This window comes from Bos indicus, chromosome 2, assembly GCF_029378745.1.
Source record: "Bos indicus isolate NIAB-ARS_2022 breed Sahiwal x Tharparkar chromosome 2, NIAB-ARS_B.indTharparkar_mat_pri_1.0, whole genome shotgun sequence".
NCBI lineage: Eukaryota > Metazoa > Chordata > Mammalia > Artiodactyla > Bovidae > Bos > Bos indicus.
Window position 1 is genome coordinate 94,913,212 of NC_091761.1, and position 21,317 is coordinate 94,934,528.

The 21,317-nt window shown below is 38.4% G+C and overlaps 1 protein-coding gene across 1 annotated transcript in view; it reads right to left on the reverse strand.

The window, feature by feature from the left end:
- The window catches only part of DYTN (dystrotelin), a 74,427-nt gene that overhangs the window by 11,160 nt on the left and 41,950 nt on the right, over positions 1-21,317 (reverse strand). The window contains exon 11 of the mRNA XM_070798396.1: positions 816-975. Within this exon, the coding sequence (XP_070654497.1) occupies positions 816-975 (160 nt within the window). The remainder of the gene's footprint in view (positions 1-815; positions 976-21,317) is intronic.

The following is a 21,317-nucleotide window of genomic DNA, read 5'->3' on the forward strand; positions in this document are numbered from 1 at the left end:
ACAGACTGAATGCTGAAGCAGAAAAAATTCAACTGTCTTTGTGAAGCCAGACAGTAAATAGATTTGGTAAAAAACATAAAACAACGCCAGTCTTCCAATTAAATACAGGTATAAGAATATATGGGCTTCCCATATGGTAAAGATGGTAAAGAATCCATCTGCAATGCAGGAGACCTGGGTTCAATCCCTGGGTTGGGAAGATCCCCTGGAGGAGGGCATGGCTACCCACTCCACTATTCTTGCCTGGAGAATTCAATGGACAGGGGAGCCTGGTGGGCTATAGTCCACGGGGTTGCAAAGAGTCGGACATGATTGAGCAACTAACACACACACAAACACAAGAATATATAATTACTGTTTAAAACATTACATTATATAATAGGTTTATATTTTCATTTTCAAATTAGTTAAACTTATTTTAAAGCCACTTATCAGTCTTAATTTTGATTAGGGTAAACAGCAATAGATATAACCCACAAAAGCTCTCTGGGACCCTCAAAAAATTGTAAGACTCTAAAAGGGGTGCTGAGACTAAAGGTTTAAGAATCAATGCTACAAAGTACCTCTTTGCCCCAAGTCTACTGTTTGTAAATGGTACCCATGCTGTTCTCTCCCAGTGGTACCACCTTCATAAAAGTGGAAGATATCGTCTGGCTGATGAAAGGGGGAGTTGATTAGGGTATGGAGAAAAGTGGGAAAGGGAGGAGGCTGATCAGACTGAGGGGCAAGAGCCTCATGCTGCAGCCCACTCTCAGCCCTTTTCTAGGTCAGACCTCCAGATGGTCCAAATGGCTAGTGTCTCCCACATTCTATACCTGTAGATCCTGTCCCATTAGCTGCAGCTTGGTCCCCAGACTGTCCTGATTGATTGTGAGTTCGTGAATCTTTGTATCATATCTGCAACTTTTTTCTTCCTGGCAGGCGTATATGGCTTGCAACTTGTCTTTGTATCGGTTTAACCGCTTTTTAAGGAGCCTGCAAAGAGGACAGGTCTGAGTGGCCTGGAAGGGCAAGACACCAGTATAGCAAGATGCAAGAGCCCTAGCGAAATGTACCCCGGGTCCTCTCTGTGGGAGAAGGAGCTGGAGAAGCCTGGACTTGACTAATAACACCTAACATTCATTAGTCCTGCTTTAACCTGTTCACCCTGTACAGCTGTTTCTCATGTCTACTATATATGCAGTTCTCCCAAGAATTTCAGTGTTTTTAGAGGTGTTTTCAGAAACTCATCATGCTTGTTATGGACTACTTTTGACAGCATACCTTCAGCAGCTCCTTAAATGTGAATATTGACTTTATTCATTATCCTTCTGTCCATAAATACTCCATTTAGAATGACGGCATGCGTGTCATGGCTAAGTACCTAACATCTGACCAAGACCACAAGGGAAGGAACAATCATGCAATTTGTGAATTCTGGGTCTGTCTTGGCTTCTCATCCTAAGTCTAGTTGTTCATTGGTTTCAGAATAAATCAAGTAGTCAGAGTAATTCTTTCATAATATGAGGGAGGTCATGTTACTCCTCTGCTCAAAGTCCGCCAGTGTTTAGAATAAAGTCCTCCCTCTTTATTTAGAATAAACCAGAGTCCTTACAGAGGCAGCCAAAACTTGATAAGATGGCCAGGATTTCCCTTCCCTCCTTGACCTCATCTCTAACTTCTCCTGCTCACTGACTGCCCTTCAGTCACACAGAGCTCTTGGCAACTGCTTGAACTCCCCTCAGAGTTGGCTCTTTTGGGCCCCTCCGTCTGGAATCCTCCTTCCCCTAGGTTTTTGCTCCTCTCATCATCTTTAAGCCTCCACTCACCATCATACCCTCAGTGAGGCTCTCCCTCACTGCTTTACTTGAAACTGCAAACCAGAACCCCCAACCTCACCTCCATCGTCTCCCATCTCCTTCCCTCGTCCTTCCCATCTCCTTGTCTCCATGGATTTTTGCCACATCTAATTGCTACAGAACATGACACGTCCTAGATTTTGACTTAGTCTTGAGCCTTCAGACTTCTGGATAGTCACTTTTATGACACACTACCTGGTTTACTTGTTACTTCACTCCTATTTTACTTATTCTATTACTTAATACTTACTTATTGTGTCTTTATTCTGGCAACTTTTTTTTTCTATTTCACTTCTTGTCATATCCCCAAACCCAGTCCTAAAACAGTTCCTGTTACAAAGTACATATACAACTAAAATTGGCTTTTTAAAGTACAGTCTTATTCTTTGATCAGTACTGTTCTATTTGTGGAATTTGTGGAAATTGGCTCCCTGGTAGGAAACAAAACAAACATTTTCAGTGTTAGAGCCTTTGAAATTTTTAATTGCCACAGATATTGGAGAGGTCTTGGAATTTAGCTGGGGTTCATATCCAAAGCAGGCATCTCTAAAAGATGGCCCTCAAACTTCCAGATAGCCACACAGGTGGAACAAGAGTCTGACTTTAACATCTTTGATTGTAATTAGAATTTCAAGTACATCTTTATGATGCACTTTTCAGAAGAGAGTCAGCTAAGAGATTTTATATAGCAGACAACAAAGAAACATTCTCCAAAAGCTTCTCTAGACAGTATTTTCTATATGTACAGTGTTGTGCTTGTTATGACCAGTAATGACATCCATTTTCTCCTGTATTGCCAGTCACTGCCAATCCCTTCCTCCTTTCTGGCCCATCCACCATGTTTGAACAGCTCATAGACACACATTCTCATCTTTGACAATCCAGGTGAAAGCAGGGGAAAGCCTGAATTTCTTTTCTGACTCTGTTTTTTTTTTTTTTTTTTTTTTAATGGAGAAATTATCATAGTTTCTGGTGAACATAATTTACCTAGTGCCCATATTTCTGGGCAAATATTCACTGATAACATGGTTCAGATTATTTGAGAAATAATTCCCTTCAAATGATCTGAAATCAGTCTTTATAAATTAGATCTTTATATGTAGTTTTGCTTTCTGAAGTTAAGGAGCTTGAATCTCCCATGTAGGAGGCCTTCAAACAGAACACAAATATTCACAAGGCAAATTAATCATGTACAAAGTCGTGATAGTTACTTTCCTTGATCAGCACCTAGTAGAGAGTAACAAATAGCTAGCTAGTAATTGGATGATACTCTTTCTTGTAATGTAGCCTGAGACTACATTGCTCTTTAAATAATCAGTGACACAATGTGGGCTGTTATTAAACTTACAGTTGACTATATTATCTCAGGCCTTTCCACACTATTTACTGTGAACCTGGGCCTATAATTACAGGATTTACATTTAATCTTTTAAAATTTAGTCTTTATTAATTGCCCCACCATTCCAGACTGCAGCATCTTAGAGATTTAAGACTCTATTTTGACATATTATTTATGCCTTTTGGTATCACGTCACACACATTTGTGAAGTATGCTCTCTACTATTTTATTCAAATCTTTGATGAACACAATGGTGTACACAGGAACAAAGATAAAGCCTTCACATAGATTTTACTCATTAGTGAAGTTCACACTGGTATTCTTTGTGTTGATAGACACTTGACTAGGAGACCAAAGGTGTATGAAGTATATAAAATGGAATCATTTAGTTTAACACAATAGCTTGAGATACTCTTATTGTGTTTCAAAGGACAAATCATTCCTTGCGTTTCTGTATCCTGCTGTCATTCTTTAAGACAGAATTCTTGGTTCAGTTATTTTAAGAATTAAACTTCAAAGTTTCCTTTTTATTTCTTTATTTTGTGTTTCAAAAATGCCTTTTTATTTCTATACTATTTTCCTTAAGTTTATTTCTAATTTACTTACCATATCTTCCAGATGTTCAAGCTGGATTTAGAAAAGGCAGAGGAACCAGAGATCAAATTGCCAACATCCGTTGGATCACTGAAAAAGCAAGAGAGTTCCAGAAAAACATCTATTGCTTTATTGACTACGCCAAAACGTTTGACTGTGTGGATCACAACAAACTGCGGAAAATTCTTCAAGAGATGGGAATACCAGACCACCTGACCTGCCTCCTGAGAAATCTGTATGCAGGTCAACAAGCAACAGTAGAACTGGACATGGAACAACTGGGAAAGGAGTACGTCAAGGCTGTATATTGTCACCCTGCTTATTTAACTTATATACAGAGTACATCATGAGAAATGCCAGGCTGGATGAAGCACAAGCTAGGATGAAGATTGAGGGGAGAAATATCAATAACGTCAGATATGGAGATGATACCACCCTTATGGCAGAAAGTGAAGAAGAACTAAAGAGCTTCTTGATGAAAGTGAAAGAGGAGGGTCAAAAAGGTGGCTTAAAACTCAACATTCAGAAAACGAAGATCATGGCATCCGGTCTCATCCCTTCATGGCAAATAGATGGGGAAGCAATGGAAACAGTGAGAGACTTTATTTTCTTGGGCTCCAAAATCACTGCAGATGGTGACTGCAGCCGTGAAATTAAAAGATGCTTGCTCCTTGGAAGGAAAGTTATGACCAACCTAGATAGCATATTCAAAAGCAGAGGCATTACTTTGCCAGCAAAGGTCTGTCTAGTCAAAGCTATGGTTTTTCCAGTGATCATGTATGGATGTGAGAGTTGGACTCTAAAGAAAGCTGAGCACTGAAGAATTGATGCTTTTGAGCTGTGGTGTTGGAGAAGACTCTTGAGAGTCCATTGGATTGCAAGGAGATCCAACCAGCCCATCCTAAAGGAAATCAGTCCTGAGTGTTCATTGGAAGGATTGGTGCTGAAGCTGAAGTTCCAATATTTTGGCCACGTGATGTGAAGAACTGACTCATCTGAAAAGACCCTGATGCTGAGAAAAATTGGAGGCAGGAGAAGGGGATGACAGAGCATGAGATGGCATCACCGACTCGATGGACGTGAGTTTGAGCAAGCTCCAGGAGTTGGTGATGGACAGTGAGGCCCGGCATGCTGCAGTCCATGGGGTCGCAAAGAGTCAGACATGTCGGACATGATTGAGTGACTGAACTGAACTGAACTGACATCACGAAAAAGATAAAAAAGATCAACATTGTTTTTAACATTAAATTATTTTTAAAAGTGTTGTTAAGCTTCTTTTAATGAATTATTATAGAATTTTTAAATGCTCCTTATCTATCATATTTTTATATTATGAAGCACATCTCACTATGTATATATGGGCATATATATGATGAAGCTATATTAAATGCTCAATAAATTTATTGACAGCATTTTTATTTTAATACATATTTATTAGCATATATTTATACATTAGTTTTCTGAGCATCTACAAGATACCAATTATTGTGCCTGCAAACAAAGATCTTCCCTCGGGGGTCCTTCCTATTGAGGGTCAGGAATTCTGTCTTCTAAAGGAATGACAACAGGATACAGGGACTCCAAGAATGATCTGCCTTTGAGACACAATAAGATGGTAAACAGTTTCCAACATACGTAATAAACTTTCGAGAAAGATGCTGCTAGAGAAGGTATACAGATTTCTATAGAAGCAGGTAAGACACACAAGAGGCACACAGAATACCTCACTGAAAATGCTTAAGCAAATTTCAAGGAATAAAATAAATTAAAACCTAAAACAATCTAACTATCCATGTGGTTTTTGTTATGCTTAACCACTCAAATCTCCCCATTACCTTCACATGGAATCACAGGATTTCTCCATTTAAGGACTATTTCCAGATTAGAAACAATGCAGTAAAAACTTTGCAAAATTTTTTTCTATAAAAGCAAAGTGTAATGCTACTGATGTGTCTCTGCTGTTAGTATTTATCCACATACATGGTTCCTACCTTCTGTCTCTATGGAGAGCATTAATGGATTTGTGGGTCCTCCACAGTTCATTCCTAATGCTGAATATGGTCTAGAGAAGCAAGAAATAGAGAAGATAAGTCTTTGATTTGAATTAAATCCATATTCCTAAAAATTCATAATAACACGATAATGATATTTCAAAATTTTTTCTTTTTCAAAAAGTGGCGAGTGTTTGCATGCTCAAAGTGCAATCACATCATCTCAGTTTTACATGAGACACTTTTCTTTAAAGATATACAAACATGAGTAAAATTTTTAGGTTTTAAAAATAAGTCACAATAGTCTTTTGCCTGAGTTTCGTTGCTGCCCAGAACATCTTCCCCAAAGGCATCTGCAAAAAGCAGCTGGATTATTTTATTTCTCTTGGCTCAAGAAATCTTTCACTTGTACCTTCTACTGAAAGTTTCTTATCTTTCCATTTCATGTGCACTGAGATTCATCATTTCTCTTTGCATTCACCGAGTCTCTTTGAGTTAATAATCATCAGCTCAGTTCTCATACAGGATTTTCTTACCAAACTTAGCTGCTTCCTGAACTGCACCCTAAGAGCCAGTCCTGACCTGACCCAGATTGGCCCAGGTTCCTGGGGCACCATGTACCAGTCAACAGGTCTGGATGGGAGATTAGATTTCATTATTCTACCTTGATAGGCAGCTGTGGCTATACTCTGTGACCTTCTCTCCTCCCTATAAATAATCTGAAGAGGGACTGGGCACTGGGGGACGTTCTTCCATAGAATAGCCTACAAGAGAAAGAGGGTGGGGCAGGGGAAAAAAGTGAGCTACAGACTTGAAGTCACATTCTCTGGTTGGGTACCTTCTCTTGGTGGCCCTTCTGAGTGACTCGTGCCTATCTACTTCTTCATTCAAATATTCGAACAATTTCTACATGCCTAGCATAGGTCACAGTGAATCAGTGAAATCTATATCATTAATATCAATGTTATCATATGATACATACCATCCTGCAATTGAGAAGCATTAAAAGTTAGCACATATGGATGTATCATGATGTATCCAGAGAACAGGTATCATGACTTATTTAGTCACTTGCAATGGAAGGATATTAGGCTGTTTCCAGCTTTTCAGAATTAATCAGCAGTGTTGCAGTGAACAAAGTGGTTCATACCTCCTTGTGCATATAAGTGCAAGTTCCAGGTTTTAAGATTTTTCCCCCAGATTTTTTAAATTTTATTTTATTTTTAAACTTTACAAATTGTATTAGTTTTGCCAAATATCAAAATGAATCCGCCACAGGTATACATGTGTTCCCCATCCTGAACCCTCCTCCCTCCTCCCTCCCCACACCATCCCTCTGGGTCATCCCAGTGCACCAGCCCCAAGCATCTAGTATCGTGCATCGAACCTGGACTGGTGACTCCTTTCACATATGATATTATACATGTTTCAATGCCATTCTCCCAAATCTTCCCCCAGATTTTAAGTTTAATAGATAATAGCCATTTGTCCCTTTTGGGCACACACACACACACACACACATGAATATTTGAATAGTTGTATGTGTAGTATAAGGTCTGCAAGATATACCCCAAATTGATAACCTCAAACTAGCACTCCAGTACTCTTGCCTGGAAAATCCCATGGACGGAGGAGTCTGGCAGGCTGCAGTCCATGGGGTTGCTAGGAGTCGGACACGACTGAGCGACTTCACTTTCACTTTTCACTTTCACGCGTTGGAGAAGGAAATGGCAACCCACTCCAGTGTTCTTGCCTGGAGAATCCCAAGGACGGGGGAGCCTGGTGGGCTGCCTTCTCTGGGGTCGCACAGAGTCGGACACGACTGAAGTGACTTAGCAGTAACAGCAGCAAAAAACTAGGGACCAGATTTGAGCTGGGAATTGTGGCTGAAAAGGACTTTACCCTTATCTGTAATTTTAACTGTTTTAAAATATAAGGCAAACAGATCCAAGTCTTGTTTGTATAATTTTAAATGTTTTCAGTGCAGGAATAGAGGCGCAGACGTAGAGAATGGATGTGTGGACACAGTGGGGGAGTGGGCGAGATGACCTGGGAGAGTAGGATTGATACATATACACTGCAAAGTGAGTGTTAGTGTTCGGTCATGTCAGACTCTTTGCGACCCTGTGGATTGTAGTCCACCAGGCTTCTCTGTCCATGGAATTCTCCAGACAAAAATACTGGCGTGGGTTGCCATTCCCTTCTTCAGATATATACACTACCACGTGTAAAGCAGATAGCTAGTGAGAAGCTGCCGTATAGCACAGAGAGCTTGGCTCAGTGCTCTGAGATGATCTGGAGGGGTGAGACGGGGGCAGGGGTGGGAGGGAGGCTTTAAAGGGAGGAGATTTATGCATACATATAACTGATTTACTCCACTGTACAGCAGAAACTAACAAAACATTGTAAAGCAATTATGCGCCAATTAAAAATGATAAAAATTTAAAAAATGAAACATACTGCTTTGTGAAAATGACTTTTCTTCCTCTTTTATTCAGAGCAGAAAGTGGAGCAGCTCTTCGTTTGTCCCCCCATGCATAACTCCAGCTCTCTGCAGGCCCTCCAGCCAGCCTTGTTGGGTGTGCCTGGAGGTAGTCTAGGCAGCTCAGCTGCTGACGAAAACACACACAGACCTGAAAGACCATCATCCAGAGGCAGCTGCACAGCCATTCCTTGTGGGCACAAGGCCCTCTCCACTCGCACTCCTACCCAAAACAACTGCATTATGGGAACTCTAATTTCTCTTTGATTGAAAAACATCACAGATGATCATATTTTGAAGACCTTCCTTAGGGTCTGACTGTACTGATTACGATGATGAAAGGAACGCCTAGGAGTGGAGTTACACATGGGAGGGCACATCAACAACTGATTGAAAACACGATAAAGTAGTTGCAGAATGTATGCTTAAAAAACAAGAAGCACTTCTAATCCCTTTGATGAAAAGTATTTCACTGGGATTTTGCTTTTTTAAGTTTCCTCTCTCTTATGTTTCTTTCACTTTCCTCTCTCAACTCTTCCCTTTGAAAATTCCTGAACATTTTCTTTATGTACAGATGAACTAATTTTCCCCCTTCCCCGACTTTTAAATTATAATACACAGAATCTTAGAATACTGAGTTGTCAAACTAAGGAATTGTGGGCAGAAGAAAGCCTTGTCTGTATGTAAGCTTTATTTTGAAGTTTTGGGAGGAGACTTATTATCTATGGACACTGGAGTAATTTAAAGATATCAAAATTGAATAGGCAGAGTCCTCTCAAATTTAAACTTTACTGAGACAGTGAGCAAGACAGTTGTACATCACAGATAGCATGTGTTGGGGTTGGAACTGACCACTCTTTAGGGGACAACAGGTAAGAGAAAATTCACGTTCCTCAGCTACATGTAAATGAGGATAGGTTTGTATTTCCTTAAGGATGTCACTATGCAGTCTTCTAAAAATGCTGCAAACGGGCAATACAAATTATACTGTAATTAATTGCATGTACCACTGTTGCCATTAATTCATAGTTCTTAATGGATAGAAAAGTTATGATGTACTTGATCCTTGTGAACATCAGATTAACCTGATCTATCGTCTTCAGGAAAAGCTATGCAATTAAGTGTATTAAATAGGCCAAAGATAGATATGCAGTTTTGTATTTTGAGGGTATTACAGGTCTTCCTAACATATTTAGTTTGATCCTTCTGATACAAATGCCACTTTATTCTCTTGGGGTAAAAGCTGAGAATATTTGAGTTGAATTAAAAGAAATTTGAAGATTTGAAAAGTGAATGAAATGATAAGTTTAAAATATCTTTCTTAATTAAAACTGAAAATCGTGAAGCAGATAATTTTTTCAAGAAAATTAAATTATCAAAGTTAACTGAAGAAAGTATGAAGAAGTATGAAGAGATTATTAAGCCTGAAGAAACAGAAAAATTTATCTAATATTATAAAGATTCCAATGTCCTAGGGCTTTCTTGAACTTTGTCTATTTAACTCTTAAACTGTGAACTGAAAATTTTATCTAAATATTATAAAGTTTCCCATGTCCTAAGCTTTTACTCTTGAACTTGGTCTAAAGAATAAATGGTCCTTATGTTAGATAAATTGTTAAGATGAATAATAAGTAGTTGCTTATGTGTAGCTGCTGCTGCTGCTGCTAAGTCGCTTCAGTCGTGTCCGACTCTGTGCGACCCCATAGACGGAAGCCCACCAGGCTCCCCTGTCCCTGGGATTCTCCAGGCAAGAACACTGGAGTGGGTTGCCATTTCCTTCTCCAATGCATGAAAGTGAAAAGTGAAAGTGAAGTCGCTCAGTCGTGTCCAACTCCTAGTGACCCCATGGACTGCAGCCACATGTGTAGCTACCAAATCTCAAATGCTCAAAACCAACAAAAATCATATTGAGTGAGAAAGAGAGCCTATTCTGATTCATAAATAATGCAGTTCTAAATAAAAAATGAGCAAATAAAATCTAAAGTGTAGTTAGAGAATAATTCACTATGAACAAGTTTAGCTTTTAGTCCCCACAATCCCAGGAATATTTACTATCAGGGACGCTATTGGTGCAGTGCTTCCAAGAAGAGAAAACATGGAATATAAAACAAATAAATTCAAAATCAATTCTGACTGCATCCCCCCAAAAAACTTCTTAAAAAAGAAAAAGAAAATGACTTTCCCCATACTAGAAAGAATCTCAAACAGACAACTAACACCATAGTATTTAATGAAGAAATGCTAGAAAAAAGCCCCATTAAAGCTGATCCAACTTAAGATCAATGATACAAGCCTCATCATTTCTTGCATTACTCAATTTTGTTGTAAAAGATCTGGAGCCTCTCAGGACTGAAGACATGAAAGAGAAATGAGAGGTTTAGATACTAGAAAGAAAGAGACTGAAACAAACCTTTTGATTGCCTACCTAGAAGCAAGAGGTTCAAGCTAAACCAATATTTAAAATTACTAAGGGTTTATAAAGGCTTTTCTTTACAAGATAATGATTCAGAAATCCATAACCATAATCGATCTAATTACAAAAAAGGTAAAATTAGAAAAACCTTTATTCACAATAGCAACAAATGTGTGATACCCAGGGTGTCCCCAAGGAGAGACACAGAATGATAAGAAGTAAGCTACATATAACCTTTTACTGAGAGCTAGAAAGAGAGCTGAAAAAAGTAGAGACCTAAATACCACAAAGATGACAGATATTCCCACAACAACATATAGGTTTAATGCAAGCCTAAATGAAATACTAACAGACTAATCTGGCACCTTACAAATGATTTTAAAGTTTTCCTAGAAGAATAGTTGTTTAATAATAGTACTGACTCAATGGACATGAGTTTGAGCAAGCTCTGAGAGGTGGTGAAGGACAGGGAAGCCTGGCATGTTGCAGTCTGTGGGGTTGAAAAGAGTCAGACATGACTGAGTGACTGAACAACATCACCACTTTAAAAATAAGAGTGATGCCATCAAGATGGTGGAAAAGGAAGCCCTGGATCCTCCCTCCCATCAAGATACACTGATTGAACAACAATACAAGAACAATTCAGCTTCTGCCTGGAGAAGAAAGGAAAGGTCTGGACCATAGTCCACCATTCTGATTTTTTCTGTCTAACGCAGTGGCTTCTGTCTAACCTGTCTCATCACACTCCAGATGCCTTCAGTTCAGTCTCTCAGTCATGTCCGACTCTTTGTGATGCCATGGACTGCAGCATGCCAGGCCACCCTGTCCATCACCAACTCCCAGAGTTTACTCAAACACATGTCCATTGAGTCAGTGATGCCATCCTTCATCCTCTGTCATCCCCTTCTCCTCCTATCTTCAGTCTTTCCCAGCATCAGGGTCTTGTCCAGTGAGTCAGTTCTTCTCATAAGGTGGCCAAAGTACTGGAATTTCAGCTTCAGCATCAGTCCTTCCAATGGGGATTCAGGACTGATTTCCTTTGGGATAGACTGGTTGGATCTCCTTGCAGTCCAAGGGACTCTCAAGAGTCTTCTCCAACACCACAGTTCAAAAGCATCAATTCTTTGGCATTCAGCTTTCTTTATAGTCCACCTCTCACATCCATACATGACTACTGGAAAAACCATAGCTTTGACTAGACGGACCTTTGTTGACAAAGTAATGTCTCTGCTTTTTAATATGCTGTCTAGGTTGGTCATAATTTTCCTTCCAAGGAGTAAGCATCTATTAATTTCATGGCTGCAGTCACCATCTGCAGTGATTTTGGAGCTCAAAAAAATAAAGTCAGCCACTGTTTCCACTGTTTCCCCGTCTATTTGCCATGAAGTGATAGGACCGGATGCCATGATCTTCGTTTTCTGAATGTTGAGTTTTAAGCCACCTTTTTCACTCTCCTCTTTTAGTTACATCAAGAGGCTCTTGAGTTTGCCTTCACTTTCTGCCATAAGGGTGGTGTCATCTGCATGTCTGAGATTATTGATATTTCTCCCGGCAATCTTCATTCCAGCTTGTGCTTCATCTGGTCTAGCATTTCTCTTAATGTACTCTGCATATAAGTTAAATAAGCAGGGTGACAATATACAGCCTTGACATACTCCTTTCCCAATTTGGAACCAGTCTGTTGTTCTATGTCCAGTTCTAACTGTTGCTTCCTGACCTGCATACAGATTTCTCAAGAGGCAGATCAGGTGGTCTGATATTCCCACCTCTTGAAGAATTTTCCACAGTTTGTTGTGATCCACACAGTCAAAGGTTTTGGCATAGTCAATAAAGCAGAAGTAGATGTTTTTCTGGAACTCTCTTGCTTTTTCCATGATCCAACGGATGCTGGCAATTTGATCTCTGGTTCCTCTGCCTTTTCTAAATCCAGCTTGAACATCTGGAAGTTCACAGTTCACCTACTGTTGAAGCCTGGCTTGGAGAACTTTGAGCATTACTTTGCTAGCGTGTGAGATGAGTGCAATTGTGCAGTAGTTTGAGCATTCTTTGGCTTTGCCTTTCTTTGGGATTGGAATAAAAACTGATCTTTTCCAGTCCTATGGCCACTGCTGAGTTTTCCAAATTTGCTGGCATATTGAGTGCAGCACTTTCACACCATCATCTCTTAGGATTTGAAATGGCTCAACTGGAATTCCATCACCTCCACTAGCTTTGTTCATAGTGATGCTTCCTAAGGCCCACTTGACTTCGCATTCTAGGATGTCTGGCTCTAGGTGAGTGATCATCATGATTATCTGGGTCATAAAGATCTTTTTAGTATAGTTCCTCTGTGTATTCTTGCCACCTCTTCTTAATATCTTCTGCTTCTGTTAGATCCATACCACTTCTGTCCTTTATTGTGCCCATCTTTGCATGAAATGTTCCCTTGGTATATCTCATTTTCTTGAAGAGATCTCTAGTCTTTCCCATTCTATTGTTTTCCTCTATTTCTTTGCATTGATCACTGAGGAAGGCTTTCTTATCTCTCCTTGCTACTCTTTGGAACTCTGCATTCAAATGGGTATATCTTTCCTTTTCTCCTTTGCCTTTCGCTTCTCTTCTTTTCATACCTGTTTGTAAGGCCTCCTCAGACAACCATTTTGCCTTTTTGCATTTCTTTTTCTTGGGGATGGTCTTGATCCCTGCCTCCTGTACAATGTCATGAACCCCCATCCATAGTTCTTCAGGCACTCTGTCTATCAGATCTAATCCCTTGAATCTATTTGTCACTTCCACTGTATAATCATCAGGGATTTGATTTAGGTCATACCTGAATGGCCTAGTGGTTTTCCCTACTTTCTTCAATTTAAGTCTGAATTTGGCAATAAGGAATTCATGATCTGAGCCACAGTCAGCTCCCAGTCTTGTTTCTGATGCCTGTATAGAGCTTCTCCATCTTTGGCTTCAAAGAATTATAATCAAAATGATTTCAGTATTGACCATCTGGTGATGTCCATGTGTAGAGTCTTCTCTTGTGTTGTTGAAAGAGGGTGTTTGCTATGACCAGTGCGTTCTCTTTGCAAAACTCTGTTAGCCTTTGCCCTGCTTCGTTTTGTACTCCAAGGCCAAATTTGTCTGTTACTCCAGGTATTTCTTGACTTCCTACTTTTTCATTCTAGATGCCTTGGGACCACTGAAAACAAAGACAGCAGTTTGAACTAACACAAAGGTCAAAGAAAAAATGTCAACAGACACACAGACACATAGATAGACACACACACACACACGCACGACCTAGCACACTAACAAAAACTACAAATAACCTAATTTTTAAAATGAACAGAATTTCTACGAATAGACAGTTTTCCAAAGAAGACATACAAATGGCCAACAGGAACATGAGAAGACACTCATCAGGAACTTGCAAATTAAAACCACATGGGATATCACTTCATCCCTATTAGAACTGCTGCTACTGCTGCTGCTAAGTCGCTTCAGTCGTGTCCGACTCTCAGCGACCCCATGGACTGCAGCCCACCAGGCTCCTCCGTCCATGGGATTTTCCAGGCAAGAGTACTGGAGTGGGGTGCCATCACCTTCTCCTATCAAAAACACAAGAAGTAACAAGTGTTGGTGAAAAGGAAACCATTGTTCACTATTGATGGGAATGTAGATTGATGCTGCCACTATGGAAAACAGTTTGGAGATTCCTCAAAAAATCAGAGATAGAACTAATATATGATCCATACAGTCCATTTCTGAATATTTATCCAAAGGAAACAAGAACAGTAACTCGAAAAGATATTCTCACACCCATGCTCACTGCAGCATTGTTTACAATAGCCAAGGCATGGACGCAACCTAAATGTCCACTGATGGATGAACAGATAAGGAAAATGTGATGTATCTATATCTATCTGTGTATATATAAAATATATAAATGAACCATAAGAAGGAGGAAATTTTGCCACTTGCAATAACATTGATGGACCTTGAAGGCATTATGTTATTTGAAATAGTTTAGACAGAGGAACAGTAATACTGCATGATCTAACTGGTATGTGGAGTCTTAAAAAAAAAAAAAAAAAAAAACCCAGCAAAAAACACCCCAAACCGAAAAACTGAGCACATAGATACAAAAATAGACCAGTGATTGCTGAAGCAGGGTGTCAGAGGCAGACAAAATTGATGAAGGTGATCCGAAGATGCAAACTTCCAGTTAAAAAATAAATTAGCTCTGATACAGCATGGTGACTATAGTTAGTAACATAGTTAGTTGTATATTCAAAAGTTGCTAAGAGAGTTGATCTTAAATATTCTTATTGAAAGAAAAACTTTGTAACTATGTGTGGTGGAGGTCATTGACTAGAATAATGGTGAGCATGTCACAGTTGTACATACATTGAATTATTATGTTGTACATCTGCAACTAATGTAATGTTATATCAATTTTATCTCAGTAGGAAAAACAAGCAAACAAAAATGAAAACTATCAACTTTGGGTTACTTTGTGAATTATCCCATGTGAGTTAAATTGATGGTGTGAAAGATCATAATGAATACATTTTGAATTGAAGAAAAAGAAAAACTTTGTTCTATAATATGCTAATGGTATCATAAAGCTAGAATGATTAAAAAATATTCTTGTGTTAAAAATAAAATTAAAAGCAATTGAGCCAAATAGATGGCAATAAAACACATTCTTTAAAATGGTGAAAATTATAATATATACTAAAGAAACCACTACATAGAATTTAAAAAAGGAAAAGATTCATTTGAAGTGAGAGAAAACTGGTTATTTAAATGCAAAGTAAGAGTAAGGGAATACCCTCACTTTTTAACATGTATCAAAATAACAGCCAGGTATATTTAAACTTTAAATGTTAAAAAACAATCAAATAGTGTTAAAACAAATACACCTAAAAAGTCATTTGATTTCTTAATGGTAAAAACTTTCCTAGTATAAAGCTGTGTAAAAAGTCAGGAATGTTAAGATTGAGAGCACTTTCATAAGAATTAAAAATGTCTATATAAGAAGTCACATTATAAATAAGATTAAAGAAAATAACTATAAAGAAAGGTTCTGCACAGTTAAATTTAACATTTAAAAAGTTAAAATCCATTAATAAATCAAGCTGATGCATCAGTACAAATGAGCAGCAGACACCAACAGAAAGGAAATATAACTACCTTCTAAACTATGTGGGGAAAAGGAAGTTTCATTTCACCCTTAATCAGAGAAATAGAAATTATGGCAAATAAACTATATCCTCCTCCTAAACTTAACAAATTTAAAATGTTAATAGTCAATATTAACAAAGATTCAGAGAGTTACTTGAACTCACTAGGAGTGTAATTTGGTATATCCTTTCTAAATAGCAATTTTGTATGAAGAATCTTTAAAATGTTCCCACTTCTCATTTAGTTTCCACTTTACAAAATATACACTCATGAAATAAGCGGGGAGCCATGTACAAAGATCAAGTTACGAAGATTTCAGTAGTAAATTTTGAAATTATAGCAAAAGTTAGAAATAACCCAAATATCCAACAACAGAGGATGGGTTAGATAAATATTGAATTTTTACATTTAAGTAAAAAGTATACAACCATTAAGATGTTCTTGAAGAATTGTAACAGCAATGAGAAAATACCCACAATATAACTTACAGTTATAGAACTACATAATCAATACATTTTGCAGTATGATGTAAACTATATTTGAAATATTTGCAGAGAAAATAACAAACCAAAAATATTAACAATAGTTAGAGATTGATTGCAATTTTAATTATGCTCTTTGCTTGTCTCTGAATTTTCCAAACTTTACAATAAATATGTAGCACTTTATGACTGGATATAAGCTATTTTAAGAAATATGTTCCTAATGGTGGATTAGAAGAAGGAAAACCTACTGACCTAGTTCTTAGCTGTGTTGATAATTTTGAAGCTCAAATGACAATAAAAACAGCTTGTAATGAGCTTCAAAAAAGAAATACACTCCTAGATTTTTCCTTGATCATATTAGCACCTTGAAAATATTCCCCAAATTAAGGAATGGCCCATGGCAGTTCACCACATCAATGCCAGTCCAGATTAATTGTGCTTTGGTTGTTCTTTTCCTCTTTGGTCTCACCTGGTGATGTGGGTTGCTGCCATTGGTTTGCTGAGCCCGAGATAGTCTTTGAGGCATTTGTTTGAAGGTCTCTGTGGCTGGTGTTTCTACTGGTTCAGTTGTACGCTCATACATTGGTACTTCAGATCTATTACACTGAATGGAGAGCCTGCTATAAAAGTAGAATTTTATGAGAGGTTTAATAATTTTTAACCATCAGGTGTGACATTGAGGAGAATCTTGTTAGAAAATGTTGTCAGTTATTCAATCTAATTAAAAAAAATAAGAACAAAGTAGTTCAGCTTTTTCTCTGTGCCCTCTCTCTTTCAACTGCTTAGTTGATATAGAGCTAATTAACCAACAAGAGGAACAAAACGTCCATTCCTATCCCTCCTGATAATCTAGAAATGAGAATGTAAAGAAGTTCAGGAATGACTACAGAAAATCTCCCAGGTCATCCTGTCCAGGTCAGATACTAAGGGTAAGTGCAGATGTGTATTTATTACCAACATAGCTAAAAGAGCATAGCGTAGACTAGTTTAAGGTCAGGCATATTTCATTTTATACAACTGCATTTAATTTCTTTTCCTTATTCAAAAACTATTTAAAGCATCTTACCATCTTGAGTTATTGCAGACAAAAAAGACTAAAAAAAAAAAAAACAAAACAGAGAACTCCCTGCTCACAGAGAATTTACATCTAATGAACAGACAAATACAATCATTTATGACATAGTACACTTATTTTTACAGAATCCAATAAGAGTATAAGAAAATAAGTGATTACTCTGTGGTACACTTCACTTATGTGTTTAAGAGGCTGGTACTTTCTGGTGAACAGAATATAACACATTGACATTTTAAGAACCTTTAGCTCTGCATATTGCTGTTCAGTTGCTCCATCATGTCTGACTCTGAAACCCCATGGACTGCAACACGCCAGGCTTCCCTGTCCTTTACCAACTCCCAGAGCTGGCTCAAACTCATGTCCATCGAGTCACTGATGCCATCCAACCATCTTGTCCTCTATCATCCCCTTCTCCTCCTTCCTTCAATCTTTTCCAGCATCAGAGTTTTTTCTAATGAACCAGCTCTTCGCATAAGGTGGTCAAAGTATTGCAACTTCAGCTTCAGCATCAATCCTTCCAATGAATATTCAGGACTGATTTCCTTTAGGATGGACTGGTTGGATCTCCTTGCAGTCCAAGGGACCCTCAAGAGTCTTCTCCAACACCACAGCTCGAAAGCATCAATTCCTCGGCATTCAACTTTCTTCATGGTCCAACTCTCACATCCATACATGACTACTGGAAAAACCATAGCTTTGACTAGATGGACCTTTTTCAGCAAAGTAATGTCTCTGCATTTAATATTCTGTCTAGGTTTGTCATAGTTTTTTTTTTTTTTCCCCAAGAAGCAAGTGTCTTTCAACTTCATAGCTGCAGTCACCATCTGCAGTGATTTTGGAGCCCAAGAAAATAAAATCTGTCACTGATTCCATTGTTTCCCCATCTATTTGCCATGAAGTGATGGGACTGGATGCTATGATCTTCATTTTTTGAATGCTGAGTTTTAAGCCAGCTTTTTCATTCTGCTTTTTCATGTTTATCAAGAGGGTCTTCAGTTCCTCTTCACTTTCTGCCATAAGGATGGTTTCATCTGCATATCTGAGGTTATTGATATTTCTTCGGGCAATCTTAGCTTGCGCTTCATCAGTCTGGCATTTCTAATGATGTACTCTGCATATAAGCTCAATAAGCAGGGTGACAATGTACAGCCTTGATGTATACAGTTGTATACAGATGTGTACAGCCCTTTTCCAATTTTGAACCAGTCTGCTGTTCCAAGTCTGGTCCTAACTGTTGGCTTCTTGATCTGCATACAGGTTTCTCAGAAGGCAGGTAAGGTGGTCTGGTATTCCTATCTCTTTAAGAATTTTCCACAGTTTTTTGTGATCCAGACAGTCAAAGTCTTTAGCGTAGTCAATGAAGCACAAGTAGATGTTTTTCTGGAATTCTCTTCCTTTTTCTATGATCCAATGGATGTTGGCAAGTCCTAGCTTGGCATAGGGCTTGAAATTCCCTTTCTTCATCTTATTTCCACAAACATGACTCTGGGAGAAGGAAGAACAAGTTATCTCTATAATCAGGTGAAAAAAACAAAGTCTCCAAGGCCACTCACGGAGCTGGCTAAGAACAAGATTTCTTTGTCTTTCTGTCCCAGGTTTAAACATCACTAATGTCTTCCAACACTGCATAATTAATTACTCCTTGTGACACTTCATTCTCCATTCTAAGAGACCCATGTTATCAATCCACCCATCCATCAGTTCCTCTATCATGCATCCACCCATTTTATTATTCAGTCCATCAGTTATTCAGCAAACATTTATCGAGCATTTATCATATTGAGATGCTGTTGTAAATTCTGGAAATACAACTGGGAACAATAAAAATTCCCTCCCCCGATGGAGTTTCCATTAAAGCAAAAAAAAGAAAAAAGTGAAATACATAGAATGTCAGATGCTGATAAAATACTTTTGAAGAGAAATAAAACAAGGGAGGAGGTTTGGGAATGCCAGAGTGGGAACAGAGGCTAAAATGATAAATAGGTAGTTAGGCAGGGCCTTAAGGATGTGATGACATCTGAATAGACGTTTTGCTAGTATTTAAGAGGTAAGGAGTCCAGCCTTACAGAGAGGCAGTCTAAAGATACCAATTCTTTAAAGTAAAGGTTTTAAGTATTGAGATTGGGGGATACAGCTTAGTCCTATGGTGAGGAGGGAGGGACAGAACTGGAGAACAGAGGTGTGGAGGGGAGAATTGCACTGGAGAGGTCCCCAGGGTGGCTCAAATATGCAGGAATTTTCTAAGTCATCTTAAAATGTTCAGTCTTTAGCTTAAAAACAATGGGAAGCTAATGGATGGGCTTAAGGCCTACACTAAGTTTGGGGGAAATAAGTGCGTGAGGAACACCATCTTATTTTGTTTTTTTTAAAGATCAGCCAGGCTTCTGTGGCCAAAAGAAATGCAAATGAGAGCATAGATCTTGGTGTTCTAACTATGAGAATGGAGGGATTTGGAGAAGATTTCAAATATGCAATAAATCCAGCTGACTAATCGTCAGAGTTTAGTGTTACTCTACCAGGGAAAAGTGAAATAAATGGCTTGAAGAAGGCAGACGAATTGGTACCTGATATCTTTGCTTTTATTTTTAAATTTAAATTATTTGTGCTATATTAAAGATATACATCAAGATGATATCCAGGACTTCCCTGATGGCGCAGTGGATAAGAATCTGCCTGCCAATGCAGTGGACATGGGTTTGATCCCTTGTCCAGGAAGATTCCACGTGCTACTGAGCAGCTAAATCCCTGTGCCACAGCTACTAAGCCAGAGCTCCAGAGCCTGTGCTCCACAGTAAGAGAAGCCACCACAGTGAGAACCCCTCACACCACAACAAAGAGTAGCCCCCCACTCACCGCAACTAGAGAAAGCCCGCGCAAAAGCAACGAAGACCAAGTGCAGCCAAAAAAAGAGATGAATTAGAGCTAGCCAAATTCTCTGACTTTATGGATCCAGTGATAACCACCTGCTAGGTAAATGTGGTACAGGTATAGGCATGGTATCTAATTTCTAAGTCAATATGTATTTTTCCTTTCAAAGAGCTATAAAAATATATTAAATTACACCAAAATATAAAGTGACCACAGAAATAGGGTCTAGGATTGAAATGGAAATATGCTGATAGATGTCTGAGAAAAGTTTAGAGAATTACAGAAGAAATTAACAATTGAATATCAATTTGATTAAAGTGATCTATTTTTACACTTCTGATAGATAAAATAAGAGTGCATGGATTATCCTGGCTGTTTTCCTCCCAAAAGTTTGATGATCATAAGCCCATGGAAACAGTGCCTTTTTCTTGAAATTTAAATTTTCAAATTATAAAGAAATAGTGACTTCAAACTTTAAGGTCATGATGATTTTTAAAAGGTCGTCTTTAGGCTGGTACTCAGGTGTGTGATGGACGATCTCAGTTACCAGGGTGATGGGTGTCCTTTGAGTAACCCTTTGGAACACAGATTGGCATTCTGAATTTTGAGGATTAACAAAATTCACAACTTTTAATGCAATTGTTTTACTTAATGAAATATTAAACATATAGGAAAATGCACATAGAGGGATGTTGACTACAGAATTTTAGTGAGGGGCAAAATTTGAAAAGAATCAAAATGTTAAGGGATTACTTCTAAATTATGGCACTTCTTTATAAGGATGTGAGTGAGGTCATTGAAATGATATTTTGGAAGCTACATGCTAAGTTGCTTCAGTTTTGTATGACTCTGTGACCCCATAGACTATAGCCCACCAGGCTCCTCTGTCCATGGGGTTCTCAAGGCAAGAATACTGGAGTGGGTTGTCATTTCCTACTTCTGGGGATCTTCCTGACCCAGAGATTGAACCTACCTCTCTTTCGTCTCCTGCATTGGCCGGCAGGTTCTTTACCACTAGCACCAATGACAGGACAAATGCTCTCCATTTAATGTAAACGGAAAAAAGAATGAA